Source organism: Caloenas nicobarica, chromosome 3 (assembly GCF_036013445.1).
Source record: "Caloenas nicobarica isolate bCalNic1 chromosome 3, bCalNic1.hap1, whole genome shotgun sequence".
In the NCBI taxonomy this organism is placed as follows: Eukaryota; Metazoa; Chordata; class Aves; order Columbiformes; family Columbidae; genus Caloenas; species Caloenas nicobarica.
This window is the reverse complement of record NC_088247.1, coordinates 39,295,314-39,308,170: the sequence shown is the minus strand read 5'-3', so window position 1 is coordinate 39,308,170 and position 12,857 is coordinate 39,295,314. Positions and strand designations below refer to the sequence as shown.

General features: G+C 43.9%; 1 protein-coding gene across 2 annotated transcripts in view; it reads right to left on the bottom strand.

The window, feature by feature from the left end:
• Positions 1-12,857, bottom strand: part of ANKRD6 (ankyrin repeat domain 6) — a 107,578-nt gene that overhangs the window by 29,376 nt on the left and 65,345 nt on the right. For both annotated transcript variants that reach the window (XM_065631534.1, XM_065631536.1), the window contains one exon: positions 6,028-6,284. In XM_065631534.1, coding sequence (XP_065487606.1) covers positions 6,028-6,147 — 120 coding nt within the window. In that variant the 5' untranslated portion in view covers positions 6,148-6,284. The remainder of the gene's footprint in view (positions 1-6,027; positions 6,285-12,857) is intronic.

Here is a 12,857-nt window from a genome sequence, read left to right as displayed (position 1 = left end):
TTAGAATATGGCAATCCTTGGAGAGAAACTCTTTTTAATAAAATTTTTCTCTCACAACAATGCACCCTACCCAAACTATAATATCTAGGGGGAAGAGAGATGAAGGCAGACAGACAAATTTCCCTCTGCGTGTCTACTCCATAAAGACATTTTGCACTCACTACTGCAGCACCAAAGAGGGGGCTTATCTGAATACACACATGGGTCCTAGTGGGAAAGGAAACATATATGAACAAGAGTCTCTCTTAGATGCTCACTCTAAGGAGACAACACTAAAACCAGGGACTGCTTAACATGCAGATGACTGACTTAAAAGCTTGCTAGCATTTCCAAAGATGAACTGTAATGGTTTGGGAGTTATTACGGAAATACAAATGAAAGATTGCTACAACTTGAGATTAATGAACCAATAAAGCAGTCATTCATATAAAAAAAATTGCAATTTGGACTCTTATTCAAATGTAAGTAATTGCTTCAGCAGGCAACAGATCATACAAATCCTCCCCTATCACTGGTTTATTGACAAAACAAATGGGACCTATTGCACTGAGGCTGCAGCTTCCACGAAGCGTGACACGCTGCAGCTACGCACAGTAAACAGCCACACGGATTTCAGCAGGAAAATGCAAGGGTAGGGGTTTTGTTTGTGTTTAATCTGTATTCTAACTGCCAGACGTCGACTGGCAGCTGTTGATACACATGGTTCAAAAGCAGAATTTTCTTAGAGCAGCTGCCAGTGTATGCACTCTGCGACCAAATCCACACAGGGGGGCCTTAGCATCATCATTTTTCCTTGTGTTTATGTATTTGTAGGTACTTTTATGCAAGTACATTCAGTTCTCCATCTCACCCAGCTCTTGTGCTGCAGAAGGACTGCTATTTATTCATCCACTCTGCACAAAAACATGCCTATCCAAGTTTTATTACAAAGCTTGAAAGTAAAAACCAAGTCTTGTCACATTGTTCACACTGATGATTTGTTAGACTGTTCTCCATGAATAATCTGCTTGCTCAACTCAGCAGAAAGTTTCTCACTGACCTCAATAGGAATTCATAAATGTTTGCTAGTCCCCCTTCAATTATTTTTATTTACTGTTTAAAACAGACACCAGTAGTTTTTTGAACTGAAGGAGCACAAAAATGTGAAAGCAGTAAAATGGTTTTTTTTGTTGTTGTTCCTGTCTGAACTTAAAAAGGAAGGAAAAAAAAAATATCATCTTAAAGAACTCAATATGTTCCGAAGTTGAAATCCTGACGACAAGATTACAAGTATCTCAGCATTACAGAAGTGTTGCCATATGGCAGGTTCCTAACAGGACTAGTTAAAAAAAAAAATCAAATCCAACAAACAAACAGAATCACTGAATCAAAACAGAAGCACTACTTTTTGCAGTTATATGGGTTTTTTTCCAAATTGTCATCTCTTCTATGCAGAATTCAATTTTATAGCTATGATCTTAATGCTACACTCCGTGGAAAAGCTATACTCTGCTTCCGTCTGAAAAAATATTCATAAAACCCATGGCACTAAACAAATTACATTAAAACTACCTGTACTGCCTTTATTACTTCCTCTGGCAATCTTTTTCACGTCTAGCAGAGAAGTGGCGCACTCCTCTGTGCATGCTTGCTAATACAGAGCTTTTTCTGGACACATTAATTCTCACTATTGAATGCTGCACCCCTTGCTGCAACACCCCAGCAAAATCCAACACCCAGTAGCACCTTGTTTTGGGGAGCTGTAGTGCAGAGGTTCAGACCTGGAAATTTTGTCTTGGGGGATCAAACAAGTCCATGTTAAGGACTGCTATTCCCCCAGAAGTGCCTTGTTTCAGCCAGGCATCCTTGGGATAAACCAGAAGTTGATGCCTGAGAGAGGAAATCCCGCTTCTCTCCATCCTCCAGGCACCATTCTGAGGACAGGATCAAGAGAAGAGCCGACCTGATCTGAGATGTCACTACTGCCCTTTCTCCTGCGACCCTCCTAGTGGTTCTCAGCCCTTTCCCTAACCTAATTCGATTCAGAAAATCCAAAGAAAAAGTACCCAGGAAAAGGAAAAAAACATCCTAGGAGGACAGCAAGGCAGAGCAGCTCAGCAAAAGTCCCAGGCCTTTAATGTTGAAGATGCAATAGCTTTACTGAAAGATGGGACCAGCGTTCTCGCATGGAAGAAAAGACTTAATTATACCAGACCTAGTTCTTAATTTTCCAGCTTTTGCAGCATATTCACCAAAATACTTTATAAAGGCACCTGCTTGTTGGATCAACCGATTTGCATGATCAGTTGTTCGGGGTATTTTTTGCCCTCTTCGTAAAGAAAACAGCTATAGATTTCACACCTGTCAAGAACGTCAGACAAAAAGGCACAAAAATGGAAATTATCTCTTTGTCCTATGAGGCAGAGAAGCAATAGAGCACCCTGGTCGAGAAGATGCCCTTTGAGAAGAGCAGAGCCATTAAGGCTCTGCTGAGCACCAGACCATCTCTGAGCGCCAGGCCGTCTCTTGGCCACCACCCCGCATGGCTGGTGGCCGAGATCCCAGCACCAGGACGGGCACTTTATGTATGTGCAACATGAGGCCACCACCCTCTCTCACTCTGGGCTCCTTGGCATCAGAGCGTCAACAGTGCTGTGGCCATCAGCTCTTCTTTATGTGTTTTAAAAAGCCCCCAAACCTGGAAAGAGCCCCAGTGTCCCTCGTTGGAGACAGGGAAGATGCTGGAGTGTGCACTTCCATATTGACTTCACCTGCACAGGTGAATTCCTAGTAACACTGTCAAAACAAAACAAGTGCACCCCTGAGCATGCTGAAGTGAACACCTGGACACACAGATGCTCCATTGAGTTTTGTTTCTTTCATATTCTTCTTCTTCTGAAATCATCTACTTAGGGGTGACAAAAATGAAATACTATTTTGCAGCTGAATTGTTGTTTACTGAAGCAGCAATTAACCACGTCATATGACCTTCCGCTTATATGATAAAAATAGAACTGGACAAACTTGCCAGCTATGCAGCATTTAATAGTATTTGGTTTGTCACAGAAAATATGCTTCATTTTTCTTAAGCCATGCTCAATTAATCCCGTTTGAATAAAGAACTCTCTGGCATTTAGTTCTAGATCCCGGTCACTTCAAGCTGTGGCTCTGCACGATGTTTTTCACAAGAATCAGTCTGTGCTTACAGATGCATATCAGAAATACATTTAAGGCCTAAAGAGATGTGGGAACTTTTTCTTCCTCTCCAAAGATCTTTGTCTCTGCATGTCCTCTTCCCATAAAACTCTGATAGAATTCGGCAGGAATTTTGGCTGACAAGTACAACCTCCTCACCATTTTTTTTTCCTTTGGAGCAAATCCCTCCAAAGCAATTAATTTAAAATTAATTTGACAGAACAAACTGAAAACTATGAATAAAAGCAGAAGACACACAGGTATGAGAGAACTGAGGCATGCACATGAATACATTTATTTTTACGCTTCATTTTGCAATGAGTTTTATCTTGGGAAGGGGAGAAGGCCCTGGGTTTCACTATCTGAAAGCCTGATCAACAGTTCTCCACTACAACATGCATGCCATCTAATTTCCATCCTAAAATTAACAACCCCTATCCTAAAAGTAGTTCTCATTTTGTGTCTGTTCTGCTTATTGAAAGACTGCACAAGAAGCTGGCTCTCTGATGGCTAACAAATCCCATCGAATTTCCAGTTTAAATATACCTGAGTCTACTTTATACATGGTTGCTCCTGTGACAACCTTGTCCTTGACTTTGAACAGTTCTTTCTCCTTCCAGCCTCTGTGTGTCACTAGATTAGCAAGCCGAGCTCTTCCAGAGTATGTTTATACAGCCTTCCATAGGCAAACATGCAGACGCTCTCCCTGTGCAGCCAGCTGGCTGGGTGACAGCAGGTGCAAACTGGATGCTGTGCGGACCTGGGGTAGGACATTACTGAGCCTGAACTGATGGGCTTTGATGAGGGCAGCAGCTTGGCCTCGCGCCTCTTCGTTCACATTGAGCTCACCTCTACCTGGCTCACAGGACGGGAGGAATAAGTGCGTGTGCGCCTCCAAAATACCCCAGGCACACAGCCTCAGCTGCTCCTCTGAGAGCCTCTCCATTCCTCTGTGCACTCTTGAAGAAGAGATGAAGTCAGATCAGCAAGATCAGCTCCATGGGGATGACCCCACAACCTCTAGGAGAGAACAGCTACGATCCCGTGGCACCAGGTCAGCTACAGGGACGGCCTCACGGCTCAGCAGCGAGCACGGCTTTCCTGCAGAAACAACAACACTCTGCACCTGGGTGCAGTTTTGCTGCCAAATGAGCTTTGCTTTGATTTTCCGTGCAAGGGTGGCAACGATAAAGCAAGCACAAGCAGCAGGAAGCCACCTATATCATATAGGAAAGAAAAACTTGTCAACTCTGGCAAATCTGCATTTTATCAAATTGACTTGACTTTGTGTTTGAAAGTCAGATTTACACAATTTGTTTCTTATTGTCATTAACAGAATGGATTGATAATTGCATAATAAGCAACCTTAGCAATAAGAAAGCATCTCTTTGCATTTGAATTGTGGATTATGGCAACTAATCACATGAAACATTTAAATCAGTGGCACGATTGTTCTGGCAACCACTACAAGGGACACAACATTTTATGTCTAAACAGTGTGTTATATTAATGCACAAATTTATACAAAGTATGGCATCCTTTGTTTGTTTGTGTATTTTCAGGTTATGTCCCTCAGCAATCTCAAAGCTCACGATCTTAAAAGAAAACAAACAAACCAAACCAAACCAACCAACCAACAACAAAAAAACTCCAAAATAACCCACAAAGCCCCAAGCTACCACTCAGACATCTGTAAGTATTTCCTGATCTATTACTGACTACCTTTAATAGCTGCTCATCAGCTACAGAGCTGCTTGGACAACAGAACCAAACAGGCATGTTTATGGGGCCATCGTGTTTATTACATCTGTGCTTTGCATCTACCAACAACAAGAGGGCACCAAGTTTTGGCAAACAAAACTTAGAAATAGCAGTTGTCTTTGGATCACTCCAGCTTTCAAAATAAATACTGTCTGCAACTCAAACACTGCAACGGATTGAAAACAACTGTCACTGACAGATAAAAAGAGGAAATGACAGATTACTTATCAAATGTACTCACATTCACTTTCTGTCTGTAAATATTAGCTCTCATACATATATAATGTTCAAAATCAATATGGAAATACAAATAAAACTAGAAAATGGAGAACAATAGTTCATCAAAACAGGATGTCCCAAATTTTATGTTACAGCTCTAAAGATCTATCTTAACTGATTCATTTTAAGGGTTTTTGCTGATCAAACCTTCACTGCAACAGCCACTTCTATCTCACCTTCTATATGCTAGTATTATTTATAACATGTTGAGAGTTAGGAATAGGTGAATAGCAGTTTGAACTCTTAATATCTAAGCAGAAATTCTTCGCTGCTGACCTTATCTGGAAGGCACAGTTTGAAACCCCCAAGTTTGGAACTGCCTAGGGACTACACAGCACGAATTAATGAAGATGTCAGGTATAAGCGAGGCTGCTGTACCAAGAGATTTCAAGGGCAAGAAATGTTTTCTGCGTACTTTTACTGCAACAGTTGGCTTTGCCCCATCCCCTCACCCAGAAAGATGGGCGCTCTGAGCCGCCTTCCCTCGACAATGATGAATTGCTCCATTCATCAGCTCATACAGCGTTCAAAAGTCAATGCACGCTTTGAAAAATGTCACTGCCCCTCCACCAACACACTGCATTTCTAAAGGCTCAGCGTTCGCCGCAGCTGCATCCATGGGGAAGCGTGTAACTACAAGACACGCACTATTTTGTATAGCCACATGAGCTAATAAGTATAAACTTTGAGGAAATCTAAACACGAACTTCAGTCACATTCAGACTGGTAAAGCTACAAGGGCATTTTCACAGACAATGGTCTAGGAGTTATGTTAGTTCCCAGGGATTTCGCAAAGCGTTTTTCTCCTGTTACCTTGGTAACCGCTACCTTGGCACCCCTGTTGATAAGCTGCACCACATTCTCCGCTTGGCCTTTGTAGGCGGCTACAAGCAGGCGTTCTGAAAGCACGGCGACCACATCCTGCTGGCTCATGAATTAGCAGAGAAAGGTTTTCAGGTTTCTCCAGTCCAAAAAACAAAGGCTTGGGATTGGTTCAAGCAGCATGCAGGAAGGCGAGAAGGACCCTGTCTCCCTGGATGGTGACGTTGTTGCTATGCCATCCTCCGGACCTGTGGATCAGAAAACAACACTGCAAGATCAGAAAACAACGGCAAGGTTTCAGAGACAGAAGCACTGCAGTAGCTCCTCCCCGGGTGTTTGTCTTCGCATCGCTTTGGGAGGGGGTCGCAAAAAACCCTCAGAGCCTCCTGAAGACATTGCACTTCTGTTGCAATGCAGAGGGATGGAGATAGTAGCATGCTTTCGGGATGCCCTCATTCCCCTAGTTTGGGATCAAAATCCTTAAACTTTCTGAAAGCCTAACTCTCTTTTGGCCTATCTTGTATTTGTGTGCCCCCCTGACTTTCTCTCCTTCTCCCTCTGAGTCTCCCAGACTTTAACTGGCCTAGGACAGGTTAACTACCTCTGCTGCTAATAGCAGCTCAGCCTGTGTTTGTCAAGAAAACAAGATTAGGTTATAGTTACTGGTCGCTGATATAAATACGCAAACCTCTGCCCTGAAAGTACTGAGTGCAGTCAGCAATTAAAGGCAGCTGACTGTTCCTTCATGGGTATAAAACGCTTCACAGCCTCCTCTGAACCATTCCAAGGACACCTTTGGGAGGGATCACAGCCTGCAACTGGGAAACACTGAGCTTTGCTGTCAGTGAGAAATGATGTTCCCCCCGCAGTGCTGCCATCACGCCACACTGACCCCAGGAACAACTCAGATTTAGCACTCTGCATGCAAACCTGTGAGCTTGTTCTTCATGTTCCACTGACCTGTCCAATGATCCATGGGAGCTGAAAAGAGATTTCTGACATAATTACAGAAAATTTATCTGCAAATCACTTTGAGCTGTAAGATCCAGAACCTGTCCAGTTTGGGAGGATTTCAGCTTTACCTGTGCTTTTCACATTTTGGTATTTAATAGTTTCAGTACAGGAAAAATACCTTCAAGATAGCCATTGTGTATACAGATGATTTATCTTTTTCTTTCTTGAAATATCACTGCATTGCTCCCTAGCTACCAGTATTTCAGGCTTTGCATAGTCTAAAGGTAACTGGTACAGGGACTGGATGATCTTGGAGACTGATAGTGGAACACAATGTATTTCACCCTTATTTCACCTTTGAATCCATCTCAAAATAGAAATAACTAAAAACTATCACTGCTTAACGGCTTGCTGCCCCCCTAAATGGAGTTGTTTATCTTGGTTTAGCTGAAAGTACAAAACTCTCCCCATCATAATCCCAGCATTCAGAGTACAATGAGGGTAGTGAGACACTGGCCCAGGTTGCCCAGAGAGGTGGTAGATGCCCCATCCCTGGAGACATTCCAGGCCAGGCTGGACGGGGCTCTGAGCACCTGATCTAGTTGAAGATGTCCCTGCTCATGGCAGGGAGGTTGGACTGGATGGCCTTTGAAGGTCCCTTCCAACCCAAACTGTTCTATGATTCTACTGACATTTTTGCTAACAGCTTCAGCAGGGAGATCATCACCAGAACAGCTGAAAAGATTTAAATTCCGTTCTGATACCTGGAAGACAGTCCCAGCAACACAGAGAAAATGCATGGGTTGTTGTGGCACAGGAACTCCCATCTTCTAAGCACTGAGGGTGAGACCTTTTAATGAACATCACTCCAGTGTTACAAGGTTGTATTCACCAGTACACCTCTGCAACAAAAAGGCACTGTAGCTCTGTTTAATTGAATGGTTACTAGGGCATCATGACCCTCTGTGTATCCAGAGTGGTATCCAAAGTCCCCAGGCCCTGCAGGATTACTGATCTACACTAAACATTTTTGATCACAAGCTCACGTATATTAAAACCATGTTGGTTAATTTGCAGTAGTAGACACATAATGGCAGGATTTAATTTGTGCTAATTTGTAGTGATGAATCTTAAAATGCTTTGCAAGCATTACTTTTTATAATACCCTTTGAGGTGAATATTGTGCTCAAGAATATTACATGCATTTTAGAAAAGAGCCCTTTAAAGCACAGGAAAGTTTCCGGTTTCTCCAAGGTCAAGAGCAAAGTTACACCGAAAGTGGGAAATAACTCCAGATAATTGACTCGTGATTTCTACGTATAAGTATTAGGTAATACTATTTCCAGGTAAAAGACTCATGTTAGCTTTTCTTTACCATCCTCTTGCTTTCCAGGTGCGAACATGTTTGGAGCAACAAGGAAACAGCCGTGCATTTATTCAGAGAAGCAAGACAAAAACTTCCTGGGCCTCAAAGGCAGCACAAGAAGGGACAACAGAGAAGTGGCGCTGTGCCACTGCAGCACTCTCACCCACATCCTCAATGTGACAGACAAGGTTTGGACACCCTGGTAACATGGCAAAGATGAAAGACAGAAGAAAAACCCCTTGTGTCCTTCACCAGCACTGTACACATCACACCCTGGCACAGTGATGTGCACAGTATAGTACAAACCACGTAAAAAAAAGCCAAGAAATAGAGATGCCCTACACTTACTAATTTGATCTGTGAAAAGCAACACAAGTTTCAGTCTCACCGCCCTAAGTATTTGCTTTCCAGTGACTCATGCTACCAATGTGAGCTGAACCTCCTGAGTCCGGGCTCTCTGCTCCCAACACACCCCTGACCCTCCCAGCACATCCCAAAGCAGCATCTCTGTAACCCAGGAGCGCTTCCCACTCCTCCCCTCTGTGACCGGCACACGGTGCAGGGCAAGCCTTACAACAGGGATCTTTCTCCATGAGCTTTTCAGGCAGTGAGGTGGTTTTTTTCTGTGCCGGCCCTTGCCTGTGCAGCTGTGGTCTCCCAGCAAACTGCACCATCACTTGTTTGTCCTCATCCTTACAGCTGACCTGGCCACCTATACTCTGGATGGAGTCATGCACAATACACTGACAACTCTGTGCAGCTTAAAACACCTGTGGTCAATGTAGCCGAGTTTTCTTACCCCTTAAATTGAAAAAAAAAAAAAAAAAGCAGTAATGTCATTGTTACTGAATGATTTCCATAATCACTGCAAAAATCTCAATTGAAATATTTTCCTGACACGCTGACATTTTTGAACAAATTTACAGAAACTGTAGATGTTTGTCACACTTTAGCCACACCGCTAGAAACATACAACGATACCTCAAATGACTCGCAACAGTGCAAAGTTTAGGGCTGCCAGGGAAATTCTGGTTAACAGGTACGTACCTACACAAGGTAAGTGCTAGAAATCATCCTCCCTAGTTTGATTTTTCTCCCTCTCTCTTGCTGCCTTCCCATCACTGCAGTACATTCCCCCTGGAGATCACGAGCCTCCTCAGCCTGCCATGCCCTGCCACGCTGGAGTGACAGACTGTTATCATGTAGTTTGCCTCCTTGCCTCTTCCACTGCTTGGATCATGTATAAAAGCATAGCAAGGAGTTGGTTCAGCTGTCCATCTTTTACAGATGTCTCCCACGTTGTCCAAGCCTCCAGCAGCCGTGGGTCCCCTCTCCTGGATGACGGTCACGTTACGAGCCTGGCTCCTGCTCCAGGCTGTTTCGCAGACGGGCACTAGCACAACAGGTCACATTCCCCGCACTGGCTGCTTTACATCTCCTCAGCTGGGATTATTTGCAACTCAGAAAAGCGTGTCCGATTAGGATAGGAAGCCCAGACGACTGAAAGACCCACTTTCCTTTTCTCCTGAGCTGGTAGGAAAGGGTGATAGGTGACCAGTGGGAGCAGAAAGGGAAGAACCTCCTCATTCCCCTCCCAGCAGACCCTTCCCCAGAGCCACAGCATCACTCCCCGCTGGCTTTAACTCTATAGGTGCCTCAGACACACAGAGCATCTTTCCTTGAACACTTCTGCACCCGTGGCAGGAGGAGGAAGGTACCAGATGCCCAAGGACTACAATTAAAAGCTCGACTGCCCCTTTCACACCCAGATGGTGCAAAATGAACCCAACAACATGATTACAGGCGCTGCATTGCATCCCTGCTGCTAGCACCTGCTGCCCAGAATTAAATCCCTCATTATCACCCCCCCAAATCTGGGAGCTCAGGGGAAGCACAGAGCATGAGGATATTCAAACCTTCTGCCTTCAAAACAAAAAGGATTTTGCTTTAATGTATGTTCAAATAAGGAACACCTACCTCTGTGTTTCTTTGTTTAAGATCAGATTACTCACCTGGGGCAGGCTGGGAAAGCAACACCTATTTCCCCAGCCTCACCAGGGAAGCCGGCCAGGTGTGATGCCCACAGGTTCAGGTGCTCTGCCACAGGGCAATCCCTTCCAAGGACAACCTGCTCACCCCATCAGCAGAGCGTGGAAAAGGACGGGTTGACCGAGGATTGGTATTCCCGACCGGCAGCAGCTGGGCACCGTTCCCCAGCACGGAGGTCCAGCATCCCCAGGGATGGTGCCCGCAGCTCAATGAGTCACATCGCCCCAGAGATGCTCCAGGAGATGTTTGGCCAGGACAGCACAGCCCGGCACGGGTGGGCAGCCGGCTGCTCGGTCACAGGGCTGTAAAGCCCGCAGCTCCAGCCTCTCTCCCCTGCAACCAGCAGAGCGGGAGAAAAACACTCGCCTCCCAGCTCCCTCCCCTCCAAACTCCTGCGAGGCTGCTTCAGTGGCCGTATCGCCTGCACCTCAGTAATAAAAACCAACAGGAATGATGATTTTTGAAAGCCAAAGGAAAGTCCAGGACACACCAAACATCACATACACTGAAAGGCTAGGCGATAGCCTCTCCTAAATTCACAGAAAGGATTAAAAAAACCCCAGCTTCCTCTCTGAGGGAAGAGAAAAAAGCTGAAAACTCTGAAAGATTTAAGACAAAAGAGCTAATCAACTTTATGATAAAGTCCCCTGTGCTAAATGGAAAGGATGCAGTGCCAGAGCACAGGTCACTCTCAGTACAATCACCAAGTTAAATTAGTATCTGGAAAAAAGAATGCTTACATAGCTAACAAAAAAGTTTCCATGTGTACCAAGGTACAAGATGAAAGGAGGGAAAAAAAAAAAAAAAAGAAAAAGAGACCCCCCCATTTTCTGCAAGGGTCTCAAACTCTCTTTTCTAGTTTATCACCAGAAATCCTGCTGAACAGTCCAAGAAAAGCCCTCAGCACCTGGTAGCTTCATTTTATGCAACATAAATAATGGAATAATACTATTTTAACTTATTTTAGAATAGTCCAGTGTAAGATATGGAGGAGGACCATTTTGTTATGGGAGTGTGCATAATAGCTACTATTTTACAATAACAAAAAATCTTTCTAAGAAAACTTCCTGTGTCTAAATACTGCCCATCTCTTCTTTGCTCTCAAAGCAAAATGGGTTTCTTTGCTTATTAGTACATTAGTTCATTAAAATCTATAAAATGCTCTTCTTCTTGTCCACCCTCTTTGCAAAGCAGTTTGTCATATTCAAAATATAACATAAACACAAAGATTGTACTCACTTTAGAACAACAATATTTTTCCACAGAGTGGATTATTGCATTAGACAGAGTGAGTTTCCTGGAATCAAACTCATTTTCCCATTTACTGCAGGATGCAGATATCTCTGCCATTTCTCTCAAGTGACTTTAAGAGTTTTTTTCAACACCTGCGGCACTGCTTTCCTTTAAGTGATTTTTCTCCAGTTCCCTCATGTATCCAGTATAAACTACTCAGGAAAAATATATGTACTTTGCTAAAGGGAGGACTCTTCCTCTCATCCCTTCCTGCCTCAAAATACAGTTAAAAACCAGTCAAAGGTGTCGTTATGAAAACCACACCAGCAGCAGCTATATCTGGAAAACAGCAAAGCCTTATCAAGTCAAGACCAATTTGCTTTTGATTCATCCTTTTCTTCACAATTACATCTATACTATTTTTGGAGTTAGATTTTACAGTGATCAACATTTTGAACTGCACACCTACATAAAAGTCTGGTAGCTTATATATCGGTCTCTGCTTTCTTTTGGCTGTTGTTTTCCTCACATATTTTATCATTATTGTTCAGTTTTCATATGGACAGTTGCATAATTCATCACCCTAAGTTTCAGCACGGTCTGGGACATCCGAGAACACTTTCTGGGCGCCTTTTTTCCCCCCCCCCCACTTGTTGATATTAATTACTTCAACAATGACTATTTAGCAGCCTCCCAGGGAGCATCTGCATGACAGCTGCTCGTCACCCTTCCCACCACAACCAGACGAGACTGATTGACGTCGCTGGCTGCAAACGTGGGGAGACACCGACCGCAGCTTCCCCAGCTGCTTCGCCGAGCAGGGCTGTCCCCCAACCTCCCCCTTCGGCTTCACTGAGTGTAAACCCTCAGTTCTCGGGCCATGCCTTGTTACCACCAAAACTCACCTCCGAAGCAGCTCCTGCCAAGCAGGTCACTTTTGGAGAGACACATGGAGACCAACAATGAAGATCAAACAGGGAGTTTCAAGTCACTGGTTGGACATCACTAATCTCCTTGTGCCAAGATAACTGTTTTTCTTCCTCTCCTACTTATCTCTGTCATGTAGCCCTGATCCCCCTTATCCACTATGCAGATTATACACTTAGCACTTTCTATATAACGTGATTTTTTAATTATTTTTTTTAATTTGGCTTATCTCACTGAAGTCTCACAACTCCATTGCTCTCCTCATCCTCTCGTTCAACACCTGCGTGCACAC